At 38.3% G+C, this 26,284-nt stretch overlaps 1 protein-coding gene across 1 annotated transcript; it reads right to left on the bottom strand.

Moving 5' to 3' along the window:
* Positions 1 to 9,969: 9,969 nt before the first annotated feature.
* On the bottom strand, positions 9,970 to 25,953 carry CLDN1 (claudin 1). The gene is made up of 4 exons (XM_007102272.3): positions 25,497 to 25,953; positions 16,530 to 16,694; positions 14,285 to 14,369; positions 9,970 to 12,568 (listed from the first exon to the last, which is right to left on the bottom strand). Exons 1-4 carry the CDS (start codon positions 25,717 to 25,719, stop codon positions 12,406 to 12,408), a joined length of 636 nt encoding a protein of 211 aa, XP_007102334.1. The 5' UTR covers positions 25,720 to 25,953; the 3' UTR covers positions 9,970 to 12,405.
* Between the last annotated feature and the right edge of the window lie 331 nt (positions 25,954 to 26,284).

Below are 26,284 nucleotides of genomic sequence, written 5' to 3' on the forward strand. Positions count from 1 at the left end.
GAGTTTCCTTTCCTAATAATAATTACAATAAAAGGATGGAATCTCTTTGGTCCAACTTGTTTCATATGCTCTGCCTTAAATTAATCACAATTTATTTGTTTAACTTATTTACTAATTGTTATTTGAGCTCTACAATGGGATAGGTACTATGGTCCTAGACATCTGTGATACAATGATAAACAAACATAAAAAATATGTAAATATATAAATACCCCACCTCCAGAGTGGGACACCTAGGCAATACACTAATACACGAATAAATATATAATTTTCTGCCACGCTTGTCATGTTTTAAGGAAAAATAAAGCAGGACAAGGGAATAGAGAGTGATAGGGCCTATTTTGTATATGGTGATCAGACAAGTCTTTTCTGTTACAGTGATATTTGTGATTCTTCTGGGAGAAAAGTGACTCTGGAAGAAAACAATAAATTTAAGAAGCTTGTTTATTCTGTTACGGAATAGCAAGGAGTCTAGAGTGGATGGAGCAGGATAATTTAGGAGGAGAGTGGTAAGGTATGAGGATAAGAAGGTGGTATCAGGTTTTATCCTAAGTTAGAAATTCTGGAGGATTGAGAACAGTAGAGAGATAGGAGAATTATCTAACCTATATCTTCAAAGGATGACTCCTGTTAGCATTTGCAGAATAGACTGTAAGACACAGGACTGGAAGCAAGGGATCATTTGGGAGGTTATTACACAGGTATTGGTAGGAGATGCTTGTGGCTTAAACTACAGTAGCAGGTGGAGAGAAATGGTCAGATTCAGGACACATTTTGAAGGTAGAGTTGACAGGATTCACTGATGGATTTAAAAATCTTCCTGCAAGAGAAAGACCAAGAACCATAAGACAGGAAGAATTCATCAGACACTCCAGTCTTCCTCGGCATGTACTGTAAATATACAATTGGATATGCATGTCTAAGGGATTCTTGGCTATTTTTCTCTATATTCTATAATAACATTTGTAATGATATTTACAGCTCTGGCATGAATATGGAATATACTGATGTTCCTTTCCATTGGAAGTGGATGTTAGGGTAGGCCATTTGAACCACACCTATTGAGAGTCATGTAGGATATTTCTCTGAAACAAACTTTCATGCTGTTACTAAGGGAGAGTGATTATTGGACATAAAAAAAGTCACAGAATATGTCTAGTATAAAAAGATGTTTAGTGTAAAATTATCGTAAACTGTAGAGCTTTTACCATACCTTCCTGTTAATTCTCAGAAAAAAAAAAGTTGTTTTAATCTTTGTAGATAGCGAAGCACCTACTAGATTCCTTAATCTGAAATTGGAATCTTTGCATATGCATTATCTCCATTACACTTTCTCTTCGCTTCAAGTACACTGGGTCACTTCCCATAACTGACACATTTTGTTCACTGCACTGCTGGACCCCTACACCTCTGCACACTCTGCTCTCTACTGGGAATGCTTTTCTTTCTTTTGCCCACCTGGTAGATTCTTGACCATTCCTCAATGCTTCCCTCTCTATCAGCTTTCTCAGACTAAGTCTCCTCCTGCCTCTGGGCTCCACTCAGTACTGTAACATCAATAGTTTCACCTCTATTATAACACGGTCATGAAATGTACATGTGTTGGCTTCTCAAGGATACATATCTCAAATTGACATTGTTGAATCACAGTGAAAGATCAACTTTTACTAGGCATTTTAAAATTGGCTCTCTATAGCAGTTTATCAATTTACACTTATAAATGAGGGTGAGCATTCCTTTCTTCATATCTAAGCCAACCCTTGGCATATTTAGATTTTAAGATTTTTACCAATCTGAAGAATATGAAATTAATCATTTTTCCTGATTATTACTGATCATTCAAGTTTCTTACCACAAACCTGATTTGTATCCTATTTGATTTATATTTATGTTTCTTTTTATCCATTATTTCTGTTTTTGTGGCCTGAGCTATACACTGCACAGCCTATAGGGGGCATCATTCATGTAGACTACTGTGAGAATGGTGTCAGTTTGGGCTTTTGCAAAAAGATGGCCCTGAGGCAAAGACTATGTTTTACTCATCTTTCTACAGCAATTCTGTTTGGGTCAAGATTTGGCACAGAGTAAGCACTAAATAAATGTGGCATTGAATAGAGGATAGTTTCACTGAACATTTCAGCAAAATTGCTTTGTTTCCAACATCTTATGAAGAAGTAAAATATGTAGTAACGTGGCTACATCTAGACATTATTTTTATTGTATCTACATTTTCTGTTTTACCCATTTTTTTTTTTCTTTTTTTGCGGTACGCGGGCCTCTCACTGTTGTGTGGCCTCTCCCGTTGCAGAGCACAGGCTCCGGATGCGCAGGCTCAGTGGCCATGGCTCACGGGCCTAGCTGCTCCGCGACATATTTCAGCAAAATTGCTTTGTTTCCAACATCTTATGAAGAAGTAAAATATGTAGTAACGTGGCTACATCTAGACATTATTTTTATTGTATCTACATTTTCTGTTTTACCCATTTTTTTTTTTCTTTTTTTGCGGTACGCGGGCCTCTCACTGTTGTGTGGCCTCTCCCGTTGCAGAGCACAGGCTCCGGATGCGCAGGCCCAGTGGCCATGGCTCACGGGCCTAGCTGCTCCGCGACATGTGCGATCTTCCCGGACCGGGGCATGAACCCATGTCCCCTGCATCGGCAGGCAGACTCTCAACCACTGTGCCACCAGGGAAGCCCTATCCTTTTTTTTTTTAAGAAGGTACATTATCAGAAAATGTGCATGTCTGTATGATACATTATGATAACTTGGCTTCTTAATTTTCTAACATGGGACTCTCAATGCTGAGTCTATATATTATTCTGGAAGACAGACAATGAGGTAGGTTAACATACAAAATCAGAGAAAGACTCTACCCAATCAACAGTGCACTTGAAATTGTCAAGATAAAGGCTTCAATTTTCCCAAAAGAATTATGCCTGAGAACCACAATCCTTTACATTTGTTCAATATTTTTGGTTTACAAAGGACATTATGTATGTCATGTCATTTGACTTCCACTAAAATCCAGTGGGTTAAGTTGGACACACATTATTACTGAAGCTAAGAGATATTAGCAACTTGGTCAAGGTGTTGTAGCTAATGAGGCAGGCAAAATCTGATTTTCATGGGCAGCAATGTGCCCATCTGTGATACTATACATCCCAACTTCACTCGTTGCTAGATGTGACCACAGAAACACCATTTTATCCAGTGAGACATGAAAGTGGAAATTGGCTGAGAATTTCTTTGTTTTATAATGTATTTCTTTATTGTCTTTTCTAATACACTATTTGCTACAAACCAAAGAATATGTATGTAATATATGTAAGTTTTGAAGAATAATAATTATATAATGAACACCTGTGAAACTACTCACTACCTAACCCAAGGAGTAGAACATAACCAACAACACTTATATGCCTGTAAGTTCTTCACCTATCCAACCACTGTTTTCTTCCAGAAATAACATTATATTGAATTTTGTGTTTATCATTTCTATTTTTCTTTTTCCATAGTTTTATCTCTTCTGTATAATGCCTTAATATATTTTTTAGTTTTGCTAGTTTTGAGTTTTATAAAAATGATATTATGCTCAGTGTGTTCCTCTGGGACTTTCTTTTTTCACTCAAAATTATTTCTTAAAAACATCCATTTTATGTACAACTATATTCTATCTATTTTTACTGCCATGAGATATTCCATTGTGTGAATATACCACAAATTATTTACCATTCCCCTACCAATGGACATTTCAAAGGATTCCAATTTTCTCGCTATTACAATTACTACAGTTGTTATTCTTATATGTGTATCCTTGTATATATGTAAGTTTCTCCAGTAGTGAATTTTTATATGAATTTGTGTGTTTAAATTTACAGTATAATGCAATATTTCAAAATTTGTTAGACCAGTTGAGAGAGACCTACCACCATTGATCCACATTCCCTTCAACACTTGTATTATTAGACTTCTTAAATGTTGCCAATCTAGAGAATATGATTGGGTCTAAATTTGCATTTTTATTAATTTTATTAATAATCTTTTATTATTAAGGTTATTAATAAGGTTGAGCATATTTTCATACTTTTAATGACTTTGCATGACTTTTGCTTATCTTTCTATTGAGTTGTGTTTTTTAATTGACATATTGGGGTTTCTTTTAGATTCTGGATATTAAATATTTGTTTATTATATACTATGTAGTGGTTATCTCCTCCCCATTATAAATTGTCTTTTTATGTTCCTATTATGTCGTTGATGAACAGAAGTTCTTCAATTTAATGTAACTGTATATATCCTTTTTTAAAAATATGGTTTGCTTTTTGTGTCTTATTTAATAATTAAAAAAAAATCCTGTAATTCATGGTAAAGAATTCATTCCTCTATTTTTTTATTCTGACATTTTAAAAGTTTTGGTTTTCATATTCAAGTTTTTAACCTATATGGAATTGACTTTTGTATATGGTAGGAGTTAGAGATTATTTTTCCCCCACATGGATACCCAATTTCCCCACAACATATATTGAAGCATCCCTCATATCTCCACTGATCTGCAATACTGTCATGTCTTATATCACGGTTTTACATATGCTCGAGCTATTTTGGACTGTTCCTCCCACTGTTCCCATCTCACTGTTAAGTTAGTTTGTCCTTCCACTGGGGATTTCTGAGAAAGTTTTGATTTTCTGATATACGTGCTATTACTTTCTACCTTTCTCTTTCTTCCTCTTTTTCTTCTTCATCTTCGTATGTTGAATAAGGTAATGAGGGTGAAGGAAGAGTAGTAGTCTTGAAGCCATAAAGTAGCTATGAGAATGGAAGCCACATACTAAGAATGATAAAGTATGAAGATAGACTATACCTGGTTATTTGGCTGTATTACAGATTCTTCATGCCATATTTGGATTACCTACCTCTGGATGACTTGTTATATGAAACAGACAAAACTCTATGTAGTTAATTCTCTGTACTTTTATGTGAAATTCAGGAGGTGCGTTATTTACGTTTCTCTTCAAATAAGAATCTGCCATAGTGGGGAGAGTTTGCCAAAGGCTTTCAGCTGCTCTGCCATTGGGATCTGCCGCAGCCTTCCAGCTGAAGCCACTTTTGCTGGACAGCTCCCAGATAATGACTAAATGCAGCAGGGGTGCTAGAGCCTGTCCATTTCTGCCCAGTGCAGGTCTCTTCTATGGACATCCTTTAAACCACAGCTCCCCATGGACTGGCCCCAAGACTTTCTCAGAGCTGCACATCAGGTTGAGGCTTTTCCTGCAGAATTATCCTCCCTTCCCTCTCTCCTTTCACAAGTGTTAGACCAGGCTGTGTTGACTAACTATGGCCCATGGACCAAATTTGGACCACATCTTTTTTTTTTTTTTTTTTGTATGCTTTGTAAGCAAAGAATATTTTTTGCATTTTAGACAGTTGTAAAACAAACAAAAAACAAAAGCAAAGAAGAATATGTAACAGAGACTATATGTATCCCATAAAGCCTAAAATATTTATTATCTGGCCCTTTATAGAAAATTTGCCAACCCCTGTAAAGGCTTTCCTGTCTATTCCTGCTTTCTTTACCCTTGCTCTTCCACAGGAATTAGCATTCCACCTCTTGCAGTTCTAACCCTGTCTTGACATTCTGCTTCCCAGAATACTTAAACTGAGACATTTGGTCTCTGCTACTACATTAAATTATTAAAATGTAATCATTAAAAAGTAGATTAGTAAAGGGCAGAATCAGGACCAAAATCCAGGGCAGGCCTATGACTCTAATATGCCAGACTTCTTTGAGGATACTTTTGAGAACAGTAGAATGAAAAATTTGGAAGATAATAAAATATTCAATAATGGGTAAAATGATTTGGTTTCTACTGTTATTGACTTTTTAACCTAGTGATTATAGATATCAACTTAAATGTCCAAAGATTGGGACATATTTTCAACTTGGTAAGTCATATGAAACTAATGTTTGACTTCTCTCTTCTTTTGAAAACACTTTCTTCACTCTAGATTTCCACACTCCTGCCTTTTCCCACTGTCTACTGGTCATCTCTACTTGGATGTACAATAAGCATCTTAAGCTTAACATGTCCAAAATAAAACTTCTGATTTTCTCTTCATACCTATTCTCCTGTAGTCTTCCCTCTCTGGTTTTTGGCGGCTCCATCATATCAATTGCTTCGGCCAAAAATCTTGGAGTCATCTTTGACTCTTATTTTAACATGACATCTCACATCCAGTCAATCAGCAAAACTGGTTGGCTCTACTTTAGAATGTTATCCAGATTATAACCACTTCTTACTACCTACTGCTATCACCAAGCCACCTCTTGCCAGAATTATTGGTAATATCCTTCTATCTGAACTCACTGCTTTTCTCCTTGCCCTCCTATAGTCTATTCTCAACACAACAGAAAAAAAATACATCTTAATTTAGATCTTGTGCCTTCTCTGCTCAAAACCTAACACTGTTTGTTCCCTTTACTTAATAGTAGATGAAATCCTTACAATGGTCCACCATGCCCTATACGGTTTAGATACCCCTTCTCTTCAAGCCTTCATCTCTTATTACTCTCTTCTAGCTTAAAGCATTCCAACTACACTGGCCTCCTTACTCTTTTTTGAACATTTTATACATAATTCCACTTTTGAGCATTTAAATCTGCTTTGTTTTGGAATGTTCTTTCCCCTAGATAATTGATTTGCTTCTTATTCTCCTTGATATTGTTTCTTAAACATCACCTTTTCATTGAGGACTTCCATGACCTTATTATTTTAAATTGTTACCCTCTTCCAATCTTCCCAGTCTTGCCTACTTCAGTTTTTATCCATATGGTTTATCACCATCTAATATACTATATATTTAGCATGTTTATTTTACTGTCTATATTCCCTTATCGAATGTAAGTTCTAGGAGCGAAAGGTTTTTTGTCTGTTTTATTCATGGTGGCTACGTTGCACAAATCCAGGGCCACCATTTCCTCTGTGGCAGAAAATACTTGGCGAGTATTAGCCTCTTAAAAATATTACTGAATGAATGTTTATGAACTCTGCATGGTAACAGTATATTACTATACACTTGAATGGAAAACAAAAAAGAAATCAAAATTATTTTTACTATGTGATACTATGAATAAAAAGTAAAAAATAACAACAAACTCCAAAGCTTATCTTTGGGAAAGAAAAGGCGGCTGGAGAAGATCACATCAAATTATTAATAGTTTTGCTTTTGAATAATATGGCTATTACAATCTTTAAAATAATTATTTCTACTTTTCTATAATTTTCTACTTTATTATTAATACATTTTAATTTTATTATCAGGAAAAATAAATATTGTGGTAAAAAATAATTTTCAAAAATAAATTCCTTTTTCCTTGCTGTGTTAGAGGTCATTTTTCTTTCATGTATTCCACTCCCATCTCCAAGGAAATATTCTCTGCTACCCCGACCCTTGTTTCAGATGTCTGCTTATTTCAGGTCTCTTATAGGCTGTTGGACTTTTTATAGTTAGGCAGCAGCAATAGACACCTGGGGAAAGCACAACGTTAATGGAAACAGGAAACTTAATGGACAAAAATGATTAAAAGGAAAAAAGCCCCGTTGGGAGAAGAAAGTGCTCTGGTCCAGGTCATCTCAGTTAAGAAATACTTGTCCAGTTTTCAAACTTTATCTTTCCCCAACTGGTTAGAGTGTGTGTGTGTGTGTGTGTGTGTGTGTGTGTGTGTGTGTGTGTGTTTACTTTTTCTTTTTGGGGGAACAGAGAATAAAAGCAATAAATCATGGAAATTATTACATAAATAAAATCAAATCACAGAAATGTTATTCAATTAAAAATAAATGTAGCAAGATTATACTTTGGCTAAGGACTTTCCTGAAATTCTCATATAACAAAGGAAAATAACTCAGTGATTATAATACGATAAACACTTTTACTCGAGCTAATATTATTTGTTAAACAGAAGGCTGTTCTTTAAACGAGAATTTGCTTTGTCTTAATGACTATTATTGGTGGGGACTTAAAAAATGAGAGAAAATGACAAGAAAGAAGGTTATTTACCAAATAAATTTGACAACAGCTTCTGAAGACCGTCTCGGCTTAACTCCTTCCCTCCTCTCACCAAAACAAACAAACAAAAAAAACCCTAAAACCAGAAAATAGAACCATAATGTTAGAGAAAGGGTAAATAAACAACATTTCATCTATGAAGTACCTGGATGTGGTTTATATAGAAAATTTTTGGAGCAAGCTTGGTTCTGAGAGATGACATAGCCCAGTGATGTGCAATTCAGAACGTGCAGTGGAATCCCCTGGGAAACTCATACCTGATACCCTCCTCTCAGAGATTCTGATTCCCATAACCTGGGTCTAAATCCTTGGAATTGGGAAGTTTCAAAAACCTCCAATGTTCAAATGCTTCCATGCTGTGATGGATAAGAACCACTGCATGGGGCCAAGCTCTTCCTTTTACAAATGAGAAACTAGTGGATGGAGATCTCCGTAGCTCACGATGCTGATCAATGGCAGAGCCCAGTGCTAGATTTCAAATTCATTTTTCTTCCCACTTAACACTCTTCACCCTCCTGGGGCCCAGGAGAGGGTCTTATTTATTTTCTATATCCTTTATCCTTGTCGACATTTAATGGCACTGGCCCATGGTAGGTGCTCAGTAAATATTAATTGAATAAAGTCATATCTCTTGTCCAATTGCTGATATTGGCCACGTGGGAAAAACCTGTCAATGGAAGATGGGTATTAAAAATACCGCGAGTTCTGCGGAGTTTGAGCACTGAGAACGTTTCTCACTGTGTTTTTAAACTCAACAGTCTGTCCCCACATAATCCTGGAACCTGCAGTGACTTCTGCCCGTTTCCATGGTACCAGCTAGTTACAGAGATTTTAGGGCAGGTTGGGGGTACCTGGGGTATATCTGGGGTGGGGGAGGAGGGGACTGCAGAAATCTTATACCTGAGCCACACTCAAAAGGAAGGAAAAAACCCATTACCAGATTTTACTAGGATTAACAACAGGCTTTAAAATGTTGGAGTGTGGGAATGGTATGGAGTTTTCCCTGGACCTGGGCACGGATCCACATAGTAAGTACTAATTGATGAGTGGGAGAAACGACATGGTTTGCAGGACAATGGCATCCATAAGGAGGAGCTCACACAGAGGGGGTGTCTACCTGGTATGACTGACAATCCAGGTTTTCTCTTAAGAGTACTTGTCAGGAGCACTTAGGAATTGTATTACCTCTCAAACTTCATGGGCCTGGACCCCTCCTCAGAAATTTAAATTCTGTAGAAAGAGTGGGGATTCTGATGCATCTGCTTAATTTAAAGGGACTGAGAATAATATTAGTCTCTCACCCTTAAGGCTCATGTCCACATAGAGCTCCACATAGAGCTGCAATCCTTTGTTTACAAGCCTGTCTCTTTAATACGTAAATTGCTTACGGAGAGGTTACAACTAAGGCTTTATCAATTATTGATATTTTCAGATAACAGGTGAATGAGTTTCATCACTTGCTTTCCTAAGAAGTAGTTTTGGTAATAATCATTACAAAAACAGTAATGGATTTCTGGCTGTCTTTCTCTTCCAACTTGTGAGAAACACAACTGCCTTAAGCTTTCACGATGATTTACAGTTGGTGATTTTATCCCTTAGTCATTTATTGTAGCATGTCCCCTTTCTATGGATGAGGAAAATGAAGTAACGCCTCCTGACATTCTCTTGTATCACCACCGTTGACGAGGAAAAGCATAGTTGGAGAGAAATAGGGCATTCCAGCAGGTGAAGCCACTCAAATAGTTGACAGGTGGTGCAGAGGCACCATAGCTCTTTCCTAGTAACACATGGTGAGTCAGATCCTATCCCGAGCCATCTCTTCTTCCAAGCATGGCAAACTTGAAATAAATGATTTAAAAAAAAAAACAAAAAAACAAGGATTTATTTTATATAAAAAAACCACAATTTATTGAAAAAGAGTAACACTTTATACAAATTCCCATTACAAAACCCTAAAATACCTATTTGTCTGTTCCCAGGTATGGTAGCAGAGTACAAAAATATCAAAATTGGATAAATTTTGGTGTAACCATTCTGTTGGCCATTTTGGACTATAGATTTCAGAGTTTAGCAACTAGTAACCACATGTATTTATACTTGCCCATGGTTAGGATCTATGTAGGTAGCAGAAGTTCTTTGAATTATACATTCTAGGAGCACAGACTTTCAGGTTTGGAAGACACACTAAAATTTACTAGGTTCAAATCATAGGATGCAGTCCTTCGGATAATTTCCCCTATATGGTTTCACTATGAGTTACATTCCCAAACTACCTATCCTAGCAGTGTTAGCTGCCAGCTAATAGCAATACCTCTGATGACATCGCATAACAGATATCCATCTTGTATACCCTTGCAAGTTACTAAAAGTAAAAAAATCTTCCATTCTTTGGTTTGCTAACATGTACACTTCTGTTTCACCCATTACACCTGCAAACTTGTCCTAGGTCAAGTCCGCATTCCTGAAAGGAGAAAAGCTTAGCCACAAAAAGCATCAGGCCATAGTGACTGAAGAAAACTAAGACTGCCCCAGAATCCTTTTCACTTAGTAATCTGAAATTCACTTTAGTGTCTCATCACTTGAGAGGTTGGTTAAAGCAAGAAACCTATTGCTTACAATTTGTCTCTTTTCAGTCATTTGAAAAGTAATCCAAAACCTATACACTTAAATTCCTTAATTCTTTCCCCTAGTATAATACTTTTTACCTCACAAAATCACATTTACATGTATCCCATCTCACTGGATTCCCACAACAGCCCTGAGAGGTAGCCAGGTCAGGAAGTACAATCCTCTTTTCATAAGTGAAGCAGTAAATCTAGGGCAACCAAGTGCCCTGCCCAAACTCACACTGTAATTGAGAGCACCAAGACTCACATCAGGTCTCCAGACACCAAAGTCAATACCCTTCCCATTACATCATCTTGCTCGAGGGAAGGAGCATTTTCCAGACTGGAAAACTAAGGGCAATTGTTAAAATGGAACAGAGCACCAACAGCATGGTGGCCACCGCTGAAAGGAAGGAAACGGGTCTGTGGAGAAATGTAGGTGCCAAACGATGGGATGCCTGTGTGTAGGTTTGGTTCAATGACTTCTTAACAGACAATTTAGCAAACAAGACACTACTTAGGCATATTTCATGTTCAAAGAATGAGCATAATATCAACTAATTAATACTTACAGCACTCTAGCAGCTGGTTAAGTATCATTACCTCAATGTAACAGATGGGAAAAGAGGTGAAAGATTAAGTGATTTGCTTATAGCTACAGAGAGAATATTTGTCATCAGGTTGTCACTACAGAAAGTCTAGCACTTCATTCAGACAAAAAGGCCATCCCTCTCTGGGACGAGGTAAACTATGAGAAAACAATACAGTTTGAGGAAGGGGACAAGAAAAAGGTAGTTTGGGAGGATATACAACTGTGAGTAAGTAGGTCAAAAAATTCAATCTATAGAATTGTGTCACAACACTTGGGAAAGCAGCACACAGCTCCTCAGTGGGACAAATATTTTCAAAGCAAACAAGTGTGTTACAGGTCAGAGTACAGGGAGCACATGGGAAGGTCAACAGGAATATACCATCTGGTCACACAGAAAGATCTGCTCCCAAAACTCTGGTCTGTAAGAGATCCTTATGGATTTTAGGAATTAAACTGTAGGCATATAAATGTGTTATCAGAATCGAGAGCTAAGCCCAATCTCACAAAAAACCAAGTCATGAAGAATGATTGAATGGTGACAGAGCAAGTGCTATAAGATCATAGTAAAAAAAAAAATGATACAAACATATGAAAAGGGCACATGTGAAGAACTGAAATAATTCATACTTGGTAAAGTAGGTCAGGTCTTCTGTGAAAGACATTTAAAGCTGATGAAGGCGAGTAAATGATATTTGACCTATTATATATGTATACATAAAGAAGAGAAGAATACCAAATAAACTACTTATTTAATCAATATAAATATATTTTTCTTTTTTTAGATATATTTTAAGAATGCTGGTACCAACATAATGAGGTTTTACTACCTAACTTTTTTATAGAAAAACATGTACATGTACATATCTATATATATATTTAAGGAATGCCCTCTCCCCACATTTGAGATGATGACTCAGTGGGAAGCAGTAATACAAATAGAAAAGGCCTCCCTCTTATATTGAGGAAAGGAGATAAAATAAGACTAAGTCATTTTTAGCAATGGGTATTTAACAAAATATGTTCTTTTGGTAATACCACAGTTCAGACTACAATAGTCAAAATCTAAGATCTTAATGCCAATGACAGTATTTCAATGTTCATTTTCTGATTGTTCCAACAGGGTTGTCTCCTTTTGCTTCTGTGTCACACGTAGTCTTTCCCACTCGAAGGTGCAGGTTTTGGATAGGGCCTTGGTGTTGGGTAAGATGTTGTTTTCCGGGGACAGGAGCAGCAAAGTAGGGCACCTCCCAGAAGGCAGAGAGAAGCAGCAGCCCAGCCAGTGAAGAGAGCCTGACCAAATTCATACCTAAAAAGAAGAGACAATGTATTTGCTTAATCAGTGAATCACTGGAAACTTCTCTAATATAATTAAAGAATGAAATCAATATCATACTCATTATATTTTTTCCACTGAAAAAAAATCTCCCATGATCCCTTTAAGTTTTGCGAAGTACTTTAAGGTTTGTAGACACACACACGAGAATGTTCACATTGCAGTTGTTGACAATTTGCAATAGTAGATCAGGCAATGTGGCATGCAACACCAGGTTAATTATACAGATAGTTCCAAAGACTTTTTCATGTGTAGGAGACTTGTAAAGCATGTTTATATATACCTTGGAAGTCAGGTTTGGACAATGGTTCCTAGGCTAAAACTTAACAAGTCATGCTATTCACCAAGTAGCAACCAAATTCTGCAAAGAAACTGCTAGAGGGTGTTGGAGACTATTAGAGTTTTCAATAGTCAATAACTGATAAACACTGAAATCTGAAATTTATGGTTTTGCGAAAAAGACTTCTAAGCAGCTCATAGATCATTCTAGGTTAAGTTGATCCAGGTGGATGTATGAGGCCATACTTCTGGGGAGAAGATCTGTGACTGATGGTGGACGATAAGAAGAGAGAAGGGCTGGATCTAGAGTTATAAGGCCTGAGTTTGAATTCTGATGCAAACTCTCAACTGCTAAATTGTGGGCCAGTGACTCCTCTTCTCAACCTCAGCTGCTGCTTCTCTTAAAGCAGGATGATTCCATCTGCCTCACTGGACTGCTTTCAGGATCATGTGAGACAATGTAAATAAGCGTACAGTGCCTAGCAGTTTATAAAGTGCTTTCATATCCATTACTGGTAAAATTTTAGCCTACTGACCTCCAGCAGATTCTGTCCTTACAGTGTAGATCTCATGGGATGGGTTCCAACACAATCACTGCAGTATGTGTTCTCCTCTATGTGGGTGATTTTATACAAAGAAGCATACCTTATCTCTCCACCACTGGGATTTTTCATCCATTCATCTTAGCACTCAACAAACAATAATTACATCTTAACATTCTGACTCAGAATATAGTTATTCGGCTTTAAAGATGTGAACACAGTGAGACAAAAGAGCCAGGTCTCTGATCAAAGGGTGTCATTACGTAAGAGCCAAGAGTCAGCTCTTTAACTTCCACAACTTTCAATATTAAGAAGGATGACCTTTCTAAAGTTATTTTTATGGTTGTGATGAAACACAAAATTTCAAAGTGCTAACTTTTCTTTTTCATAAATAAATTGTTTTTTCATAAACAGGATTAAGCCATTAGAAATGACATCTTATTTGTTAACCTCTACAACAGTTCTATGTTTTCAATCAATCATAAACTGTGTTTAGTTACAAATAATCACAAGTGTTAAAAGTTTCAGAATACATTTCAAAAATAAAATTTCAGATATGTTGGTATCTTTATTAATATTAAAAACATTTTTTAAATATGAAAAAAGGTCCAGCATACACTTGGAAAGTATACAGCTTAGAACTTTTCTACTTTGAAGTTCATTTTGTTATCAATACAGGCTGTTAAAGCAATTACCAGACTATTTTTAACATGAGTCACAGGCCATTCAAATTATTTTCAAGTTTGACAGAAGTTCCATAAAATTCTGGATAGCAAATCTGGGAAGCTACGGCACTAGCTGGACTTTGCAGAACATTAAAAGGGTATTTTCTCAGAGAACAAACTATTTTGGGAGTGAACAGCATTACCTGGCATTGACCGGGGTCATGGGGTCATAGAATTCTTGAACAATTCTATTGCCATACCATGCTGTGGCAACTAAAATAGCCAGACCTACAGAAATTCAAAACAAAAGACTGTTAATCACTATGGAACACTGAGAATAAATATACAGCTCATTAAATTTACAAGTATTTTATAAGAATTAAATCTCATCAATAGTGCTGACATTTTAAATTTAATCCATTTTAATTCAGACGACTTTAATTTAGGGAGATTAGAGGTTCAGACATGACTTATTCTAAGTATTCTCTTAAGACAGACGAAAATACTAGGTTGGAGTTAGGCATAGTTTATAATGTTCATGTCATTTTATTCACTTAGAGTTGAAGGTCACCGGCACAAACAACATTCTGTTGGAAATATTCAGCAGGTTCATGTCATTTAAGATCTCTTTCAAATACATTGTTATACATCCCTGTGTTAGACTACTTTTGGTAAAACCAAAGTCCTTATTAGTAAAGCTAGTCACTTACAATACAAAAGGGAAGATGAAAACCCTTCTACATTCTTCTTGACCAAAACTCAAAATTCACATTTCTGAAGAATCAAAATGAAAGTAAATAGCTAGATAGCAGGAACGAGTAGGACCTGTCTCAGAGTGCACTAGATCACCTAAATTCCTACAGCCTCACTGGCCAGATGTGCCAGGTCTTGCCATGAGATTCGCTGAAGTGCCACATCAGATCAATATGTGCTGAACACTCAATTTCTCATGCCTTTCACATTTCAGTAAGGCCAGAGAAACTACTTAGTCAAAATAACCCACTCTATCATTTATAAGAAGTATACAACACCTTGATTTTTTCTTATCCAAAGACATTAAAAAGCTTTTTTCTAGCCATTCTAAAAATTCATCAATTTAGACAGATTAAATATTTCTATGCCACCCCCTCTGCTCCCTTCCTCCTACAAAAAAAGTGGTCCAACCTAATTGCCTCTAATACTTGAGAGAAAACACCATTGCTTTGGCTGCTCAAGCAGACCATGCAAATGCTGTGGAACTTGCAAGCCTCACTTTCTAGGAAGTCCCTGAGACTGGGGAAGTGATGTACCGGAGTTACAAGAAGGCAAGCGGAGGAAGGGTCCTACACGGTAAGTGCATTCACAGCTTTTGATGTAAAATCAAACTGTTGGGAATAAAATGCAATCCAGGAGTAATTTGAATAAACTTTAACCAAACCTTTAGCAAAGCCACAGGCACTCTTCCTTCATTATTGATGAAATCCACATACTTTTGTTAAAGAGGAAATGAGAAAAAAGTCTAATTCTAGTGTTTCCTAGTGGTAGATTATATCACTGGTGTTGTTTTAAAAAACAATAGACTACTACATACTACTATATATCTATATATATATACTATATATAATAGTCCATTTCAAAACAATAGACAACTACTGTATATAATAGTCTATTGTTTTATATATAAACACAATCTTATTTAATATAAACCTTATTATAAGGTTTTACAAGTGACCTGTCCATGTCTTCTTCTGGCTTTCATTTTCTCAAAGGTCACATATCAACACTTGACTAAAGCAATACATACACATTCATTTTCTATGGAAAATGTAATCTTACTCTTTTGTCAAGGTTTTTTTCCAAGGCCTTTCTCTATTGTTTTCTTTCTTAACTCATTTACTCTCATTCCCTACCATTCCAACATTTCGCCTCCATTCCAACTGACCTTTCTCTTCACTGATCTATGGGTACCACCTGTTTGTTCTGGAGTCAGATCTGCCCACGTGGAATGATGTCCTCATTTTCCTCCAATAATCCCAGTCTCATTCATTCCTCACACACCTGTATGACTGACACATTCTTTATGTTCTCTCTCACCATTCCCCATCTTTCCCACATAGTATCGGAAGAGACACTACAGAAGTTTTCTGAATTACATAGAATTGTTCCTCAGTGTTTGCTAGATAGAAAAATCTCTCTTCACCTGGGGAGAATGGTTCTAACAGCCAGTTGGCACCTGAAACCTCAAGGAATAGACCTGTCCACTGCGAATACAGATTTTCATTTGGTTCCTGTTTGAGAATGTGAAACTCAAATGGACTTAGGGTTTCTATGTCTTCAGATTTTAAAGGAACTGAATTCAATTGATTCAAGTGCAACAAATCCACCATAATCTCAGGAAACCAAAAACTATAACTTAACCCATGTCAGAGAGAGTTTAATAAGGTCTAAGGGGGACAGTGCCTCTCTCACCTGAAATAAGAAAGATCACGCCCCCAATGACAGCCATCCGCATCTTCTGTACCTCGTCGTCTTCCAGGCACTTCATACACTTCATGCCGACAGTGGCCACAAAGATGGCTACTAGTCCCAGCAGGATGCCAATCACCATCAAGGCGCGGGTTGCTTGCAGAGTGCCTGGCAGAAAACATTTTAGAACATGTAAAAATCATGCCTAGACCAACAAGAGAAGTGTGGAAGAAGACCAAGTATATTTCAATGTTGTATGGAGGAGAGAAAATCTAACCAGGAGTCAGGAGACCCTGGTGGTTCTAGGGATGTTTCTGCAGGTAACCAACACAGTTTCTTCTCCAGAAAAACAAATACCTGGCTGAATGATGAATAAGAATTCCTCCAGCTCTAACGGTTTATGTTTTCAATATTAAATTCAAAATCCTCTGAAAAAATAATTAATGATTTGGTTGAATAGGTTTAGCTGAACTAATACATTTTTAATCCTTACTAACGGAGTTTTTAATTCTGAAATAACAATCATATGTGTTATCCTTAATGTTAAAACATTTATAATTAAAATGGTTTATAATATATCTTGGTAATAGTCAATAGCTTTATACTCCACTCATCAAGCTGCAGAAAATCTGGGTGTGTGAACTTGGAAGACAAGTGAATTTCTCATAGATTATCATGGCTGGATAAGCAACACTTGTATCTCCAGTGATGGGGGTGGGGTGGGAGAGATGAATACCATTTTCTTAGAACAAAACATAATAGCCTTTGAGATGTTATTTTGGAACATAGTAGGTTTATATTTGGAGATATCACCAGTTTTTAAAACTATTTAAACTGCTATATTGTAAAATAGCAGATAATTCAATGTAGTATTTCTCAGGATTCCACTAATTTTCTAATTTCCTGTTATTGTCACTGGTATACTAAGTCACGATCAAATCGGTAGGGCCAAGTTTGAGATTATGCCAGTAAGTATCTTAAAGAGTAAAAAGGTGACACCATCATTGTGGCATAAAGACACACAGACTTTCAAAGAAAAAAAAGAGCTGAAACTACACCGGTTAGGTGAGTTTGAGTAATTCTATATTTATTTCCTCCTTCAAATAAAGATCATTATCTCTTTAACAGTGTTAACAGGTGAGAAGTCTTTTTGCATATGTAAATATTTACATTGTAACTAAGCACATGCTATCTTGGGTGAGCTACTTATTATTCTTTGGGACCATCTTTTTATTATGTAAAGTGTGAATGATGGTTATCTCTAAGGGAGAAGTTGGAACAATTGACTTCTTGATGGTCTTCAAAAGTGGCTGACATCATGGAAAGGTTTTATATCTCACTCTCTACTTTAGACCTAGGCTCAGCGTCAGTATTTTCAGGGTTGAGAAACGAGGCTACGAATCATAATTAAGACTAAAGATTTCTAAAACATCATTCAATTTTAAATTGTTAATTTTTCCATCCTTGCCATAACCAGGCAATCTATGATAAAATCATAGTAACCACTTTCTGAAAGTATCAAAGGCATTTTTTTAACTGCATTTGAGAGATATTTTGGAAGCCAAGATACATTTTTACTTGATTCAATTCAAATCAAATCATAGGCACTTCCATGCTCCCCTCATAGATCTATTCCCCATAAATGTGTGTGCAAGTGTGCACCCTACCCACACACTTACTGTAAGATTCCAGGGTGGTACAAGAACTCCTGAATCAAAACACAGGTTTCATGGACCACGGGTTTGTGAAACTTCTTCCTTGGAATCACAAACCATACTGTGGCATGAAGAGGAAAATACTAAGGACTCCACAGTTATGGTGTGTCCTTCCTTTTGGTTTGCCAACAGTTTTTGCGAAGACAGTCATTACTTAGAAGGAAAATAAAAAATAACTACGCTCTTATACATAACACAGATTTCAGATTTGGTCCTAAGTTCCACTTAGAAGGAAAGCATTTCAGGCAAAGGAACACTGGAAGAGGAGATACTGAAAGTCACAACGATCCACGTGGAGGACAGGGTGACCACCTGTCCGTTTGACGAGGACTCGCTCAGTTTTAAAACTACAAGTCCTGACTCATGAGAAGGTCTTCAATCCTGGACAAACTGACAAAGCTAGTCACTACTGGAGGATGGTAGGATGTAAAAGTAAAATGAGGTGGGTTAGCAAGGTAGGCAGAAGGCATTTATCATGTAAGACTTTGCAAGCTAGGGGAAGGGGTTTGGAGTTTATTCTAAGTGTGATCAGAAGTCACTGGAGGGTCTTAAAGAAGAGGTGACAAGATTTTTACCCTCTGTCTTCATCTGATAGCCCTTCAAGTATGTATAGCCTCTTACATCTCTCAACCACCTTTTGCTTTGTGTGTCCATTAAGCTCAGTTTTCCAACCCTTTATTCACCACTGTGGTTGCTTTCTCTGATCTCTAAGTTTTCTACTTTGAGTTGTAGGGCCCCAAACCAGACCCAGCTTCTATAATCATCCTGATCTGTGCTTCATGTGAAAACAGCAGGCCACCAGCCCAGCAGGTCTAAGCACTTGGATCACAAGGTACTCTTCACAAGAAGTCTGCTGGGCCTCAATCTCCTGAGTCAGGCTTGTATAAAAACCACCCAGGCAGGGAGCGTACGTGGATCAACCACTCCAAGGCTCCACCTGCACTCGTCTGGAATTATCTCATTTTCACCGTCTTCATCTCTAAGTTTGTTCCCCTTTCAGTTCTCAAAGAAAGCACATTTAATTCATGCCCCATTTTACTCGTTCCACTACTTTTACAACATTTCTAAGGCGGAAGGGACAGATATTTTGTACTGTGTGCTACAAACCCTAGTATGTTTTATTTCTTTATAGAACAGTGTATCATTTTCATAACACAAAAAAAATTATGGAGAAAATGGGGGAAAAAAACCCGGGAGGAAAAACCTATACTCAGGAATCATGTAAACCATATAGAGCAAGGGGATCATGTTTTGTTTTGAAAAATCTGACAAAGCAATAGTGTTATTTTGTGAAGCAATTTTTTTTTTTCATTTACGTCCTGGTATCCACTGACTTAGGAAATGTCACAAAATCTCAACTTGCATCACTGGAGACGTCTGGATGAATTCTTAACTATAGTGATATGTGGGGGGGAATGTAAAAATACAAAAAAAAAGGCTGAGAATCATAACAGCATGAAAACTCACTAGTTGGGCAGATGTAATGGTGAATTACAAATCAAAGTAAGCAAGTGTTGTATTACAAGTTACGAGGGTTTTATGTGCAGATAGAATCTAAACTGTACAGTTTTAAGCTAGAACCAGATGAATCCTTCAGATTAACGTCTTATGGAAGCCTTTTAAGTCAGAGATCTAAAATATGTAATTGTGAGCTCCTTGATGACTTGGCCAAATATTTGTTCATATTTCCATCCAAAGCACTAAGAACAGTACCTGGCAAGCTTCATGGATTACTCAATCTGTGTTCAGTGAATTTAAATTTGAACATGTCTTTATCCTTTAAAAATTCGACTATGATAGGTAAAAATACTCTTTTGCGTTAAGCTTAATCTTTGAAATAATACTGAGAAACGCCTTCCTAGCAAGCCTCAGAATACTGAAATCTTGCTCCATAAAGCCAGATCTAGTTTAGATCATTAAAAGCTAGAAACTCATCTAGGGAGAAAAAATTCATACTTTTTGTTTAACCCAATATAATTTTTAAAAATTTTCTACATTTCTAAATTATGCATCTAATTAACTTCCAAGATGAAGTTTTCTTCTGGTGGAACAAGGATCAGTAGGGCAGAGAAGTTGAGAAATATTTGAAAGCTGCAAAATATTTTAGACTAGAGAGATACAGTCTTGAACTATTATCTCTGAGTTGACCTGATTGGCTCAGATCTAGAAGCAAATATGTTCCTCTCTGGCCCACTAAATTTGCAGATACCTCTACAATATTATTATCACCGACTAAAGTTGTCTTTGGAGAAAATGGTTAGCAAACATTCGAACAGTTACACTCTTGTTCCTCATCATTATCAACAGTACACGGAGAAGACAGTCTTTTAATTATACTATACTTAGCTAGACTGATAATCTTGAGATTAAAGACTCCTTAAGGAGTTCTTACCACTTGCAACCTGAAAGTATAATTTGAAAACATACTTACAAAGATCTCTACTTATAAGACAAGAAATGAGTTAAAAGTTACTGATCTACTACAGTGAAGTTAATCAACATAAGTGTAGAAAGACAAGCATAGACAAGTCAGTGGAATTGTTTTTTCTAAAGCTTTTCTAAAGTTTTACTATACAAGCAGCAGAATCTCCTTTAAATACGTGACATTGTTCATGCTGTTTACTAGCCATATTACTATATTATTACCCTAGGATTATATATCATAAACAAAGTAGACTTTAATTATATCTCTATCCTCACACAGTCTCTCTTTGCAGCAGTAGTTCCTTAATAAATATTAGGCAGATAAATAAACTGACCCCTGGCTGACTAGAACAAAAATCCTCTTCTCTCCTCTGCAATTAAATGAACTCATCACAGAGTGTCACAGAACTATAGTCCCATGACTTCTTCCCTTATTAAACTGTTCATTTTTGCTCAAGTTCAAAGTTTCTCAAGAGTCCTCATTGTTAGCATTTCCATTTGATTGACCTATGAACTGGTGGCCATTGGGTGTAACCTTAGGACTCCAGCACAGTCAATAACTGTGGTCTGGGATGAGGCAGGGCTCACCACTTTTCAGGATGTGCCAAGCAGTTTTGCTACCTTGTTTGTTTCTTAGAGAAACTGCCTCATGATTAAATGTACGCTTCTATGTTACCTCTGTGCCTCTTACTCATCACTCCAATCAAGGAAACCTAAACTATGCCCCTTGCCTGTTTCTGCTCCATCACTGCAGTTATTAACAAAGAATGTTGGCACTGGAAGGAATCAACATTTGCATCTTACCAATCTTCTTAGCTGCATTGCTAGGAACACGGATAGGGCCTGGCTCATGCTTGTCGAATGGATGAATGAGTCATGGATTCAGCTCCCCATTCCTCCCACTCTGCCCCATTTCATAAGTGGGGAAACTACAGCCCAGAGAGATTGAGTGGATCACCATTATAAACATGGCTAGTTAGTGCAAGACCAGGGTAAGAATTGAGTACTCTTCTCCACACCCCCTCCAGCATTCATTGTTTCTAGATTTTTTGATGATGGCCATTCTGACCGGTGTGAGATGATATCTCATTGTAGTTTTGATTTGCATTTCTCTAATGATTAATGATGTTGAGCATTCTTTCATGTGTTTGTTGGCAATCTGTATATCTGAGGGTGGGAGGGAGGGAGACGCAAGAGGGAAGAGATATAGGGACATATGTATATGTATAACTGATTCACTTTGTTGTAAAGCAGAAACTAACACACCATTGTAAAGCAATTATACTCCAATAAAGATGTTAAAAAAAAAAAAAGAATTGAGTACTCAAGCCTGGCTTTGGGTTTTGACTTTCATCATTCCAAAAGTCAGAACTAATTCTTGAAACGGATCTGAACACAAATGGCCCCTTAAACACCCTTGGTTCAGCAGGCATAATGCAGTCTAGGGAAGTGTAAGCGGGTGCCCTCCTCTCTGCCTGTGCTTCAAAGACTGTCCAAGTCAGTGATTTTGTCCTTTGATTGAGCCATGTTAGCATAATGGTGAGAGTGCTGGGAAACTTCACCCACAACCAATACTTATTAAAGTACGCCAACACACATGTGGATTCATGCAAAGCAAGTTGAACAGCCTAGAGGAACTTATAAACAAATTACAGAATCCCAAGGCTAGATGAGACTTAGAGAAAGTCTAGCCTAACCTCCCATTTGTCTGGGACTTGGATTTTTCCCTACAACATTCCTTCAAAGTGCTTACTTATTCCTCTGCTTTCACACCTCCCACCATGCAACCTCCTGGGGCAACCCAGTCTTTGGACAGCTCTAGCTATTAAAGTCAAGCCAGAAGAAGCAATTAACTAAGCACATGAAATAGGCACTAGCTTGCCAAAAGTTTGAGAATTGGATCAAAACAAGGCAAGATGTACAGTTTAATCAAGAAAAGTCGACTGCAACTCTATTTGACACTCTTTTTTTGTATATTCCAACTATCAGTCATCAATGTCAATAAACATCCATACTTGGATGGAAGTGAAACTGTCTCAACCATAGTAAAACCACAATCCACGGTATAAGATTTGTTTCCCCAGGAAGTTCCCCAGTTACATTTTCATAAACTGCTTTGCAAGAACCACCTAAAGAAGCCTGGCTGTATCTCCCTTCGTATATTGGCTTATGCACACCATATCCCTATAGACACTGTCATGTGTTTTTTATAGCTGAAACTAATTAGAGAAAGGGAACAAGGGATTTTAACATATCTAGTACTACAACCTTGATAAATCCCAGAATCTCGGCCCTAAGTTGCCAAATGGGCTCCACCGGCAAAAAGAACAAGGTACAATTTCAAGAAACTTCTATCTAAGCTTTTTACCTAAAAGCACTTTGTGGAACACAACCTGTTACAAGGAACACTGCTTATACGTACAGATAATCCTGTTCACCTCTAGACGTCACAGAACTATACCAAAACCAGCCAATGAATCACCTCCCCAGCTTTCTACATCAGGTGAGTGTGGGCACAACTGTCCAGGTAGAGAAACGGAGACAGGTAGGTTCTCTGGCCTCCATCCAAAGACATCTAGTTAGTTGCTGGCAGGTTGGAGAGGGTACAAGTGAGTCAAGTTCCCTTCTTCTGGGAATCAGTTTTGAGAGAAAGGCCTCAGCCTCACCTTCAATAAACTCTGGCTTTAACGAAAATGAAAAGAGAAATCTGATCTGGAGTTAAAAAAAATTCATCAGGAAGAAATCTCCAAAATGTGTATGGGGGTAGAGGGAAGGTATTGTTTAGATCTTCTGCCACAGCTTTAAAAACTGTAACAGCTGTATTAATTAGGAATAAATGAAAATAAAACATTTTAACACATTATCATGAGTAGGGATGACCTGTTTGAGTATTGACAACATGGATCAATCTGATTTCATTTGGTCCTTTAAGGCAGTTAACAGGAAACCTATTTAAACGTGTAGAAAATGAACTATTTTGATCAGAGGAATCAGAGACCTCTCTGGAATTGCCCTTAGAACGGTCTCCATCTGCCAATTCCTCAACATGACATGCTTGATACAATTCCTTACATGTATTTATCCATCCACGGGTAGATTCAATGATTATATAAAGTTGTGTACCTAATAGTCTCCTTATGTTTGGCATAAAAGAATCCTAATACAGTAACTTTGAAAAGCTGAAATGACAACACTAAAAACTACCGTATGTACACTGACTCACCAAATTCCAGAGGTACTCAAGCGGTTTAAACAGATTTGGCACAGATTTAACAACTCTAAAGTATATAGCTTTTGACAAAACCACATGCAGGAGGTGGACAAAACAACTGAAGTAAAGTTGAGCGATGACAACACTGCTTACCATCAGCACACAAAGGGGACTTGTGGGCAGGCTTGTCTGTCTAGGCAGACTAAGGAAGCTTTTCTTCAATTTAGTCCAAGTGCATGACAGACACAAGGTTCAGGACAACTAATGTAATATCTCAAGGAAGATACTTTAGCCATGAATTGTTATTACCTAAGTAAGTGGGAATTTAATGAGTTTCTGACAAGACACTCAAAAACTTTTATTTTTAAAAAAATGAAAGGAAAAAATTCCTGTCGTCTTTCCACCATCTTTGGGACTATTTCTCTCTACATAATCCTTTCGAACCCGACAGAAGTAAAAAGCCAATATCCATTACACAGAAATTCCTTTGTGGAAGGCAGAAACTCAAGAGAAGACCCTCCCTCACTCTCCTGAACGCTGCGCTCATCAGCTGTGTCTACTTTGTGGCATTTGTCTTCAGTGGCTCCATTCTTCCCTTCATATTATGAAGGGAGGTTATTTAGAACTTCTCTTTGTTGTCATCCTTTTTCCACCTGCCACCCACCTTCACTTTCCAAAATAACATTATACAATCTGCCTCCTCTGAACACTCTTGGCCTGAAAGCTAAACCCTCTGGAGAATCTTAAGAGGCTTCTTCAAGGGACTTCCCTGGTCATCCAGTGGGTAAGACTGCGGTCTGCAGGGGGCCAGGGTTCGATCCCTGGTCAGGGAACTAGATCCCACATGCATGCCGCAACTAGTAAGTCCTCATGCCACAACTAGGAGCCGGCATGCCACAACGAAGACCCCTCGTGCAGAGACTAAGACCTGGAGCAGCCAAAAAAAAAATTAAAATTGCTCCTTTATTAGAAAAAAAAAAGGAGTCACGCCAGGGGATGCATAGGGGCTTCCTCACACTTACATCTTAAAAGTCAAAAGAATCAAAAGATTCAAACTCAAGTGAGTAGAAGACATTAGGTTGGGACATTCCATGTAGGAATGTGATTTCTCCTATGAAAACCCACAGTAAAGATAGATTGAGGAAAAAAAAAAACCCTATGTAATAACTTTGGGATTATCTATTTAATTTTACAAACTGGAGAAGCTACCAGGTTCCAAACTTTTCAAGGCATATCATTTTCTTGACCCAACTCTACAGTTCTTCAATTTTCACAGAATCTGATAATGTCCAGGAGAGGCCTAAGGGCTCAAGTTCGAGTTTGGCCTTCACTCGCTCCATCACCACCCCAGTCGTGGGCAGATGAAACCACACCTACAGATAAGTGTCAACCAGGGTGTCAGAGGAAAAACAAGAGCTTAGGCCTGGGCCTCCCCTTCCCCAAGCCACAGGTCTCTCTCACTTTCTCACGGCAGAGCACGTGATCAGAAGACTTGATCCATTGAAGGTTGATAGACATGTAATCACACAACAGGGTCGTTTGGTAGCTACTACTCCAAAACGGAGCCACTGGGGGGTTGGGTCCCTGGGTCACAGCTGCGGGAGTAGGGAGTGCACTCACTGTTCAGATTCAGCAAGGAGTCGAAGACTTTGCACTGGATCTGCCCGGTGCTCTGCGACACGCAGGACATCCACAGCCCCTCGTAGATGGCCTGGGCCGTCAAGATGTTGTCGCCAGCGTAGGAGTAAATCCTCCACTGGGGCAGCGCCGTGCTGACGATGGAGCCAATCCAGCCCAGGAAAGCCAGGATGAAACCCAGCAGCTGCAGCCCCGCGTTGGCCATGGCTCGCTCGGGCTCCCGCGCCGGCTCGAGGGCGGCCGGTGCACAAGTGGGAGTTTCCAGGTGCGCCCCGGGACTCCCGGGGGTGGCGGAGCTGCGCGGAAGAAGTTACTGCGGGGAGCCCTGCTCCCTGCGTCGCCGCTGGAGAAGCTCTGGGTCCGGGTCCGGGTCCGGGTTGGCGCTGGAGTTGGTAGGCGAGAAGCCGCGGCTACTTCGGGGCCGGGACTGAGACGCCGACCAGCTGGGCGCCGCGATTTAAAGCAGCCCCGCCCCCGGCCGGCCCGTCCGCCGCGCAGCGCCCCCTGGCGGTTTCGGGGCGGCTTACAGGGAAGCGAGAGGGAGCGTGGGAGCTCGCGATGGCCCACGCGGCCGTGGCCGGAAGGTCCCGCCCCCTACGTGGGGACAGGCCGAGGAGGAGCGGGCGCGCAGTGTTCCCGAGCTCACTTCCTCTCTTTTCTCCCCTAGCTCTTTTCCTCTGTTAGCCTTCCCACGCTTTCCATTCATTCAATCTACGTTTATCCAAAAATGACTCCGTATGTCTAAACACTAAAAATGCATAAAGATGAAA

Source organism: Physeter macrocephalus, chromosome 1 (assembly GCF_002837175.3).
Source record: "Physeter macrocephalus isolate SW-GA chromosome 1, ASM283717v5, whole genome shotgun sequence".
Taxonomy (NCBI): Eukaryota; Metazoa; Chordata; class Mammalia; order Artiodactyla; family Physeteridae; genus Physeter; species Physeter macrocephalus.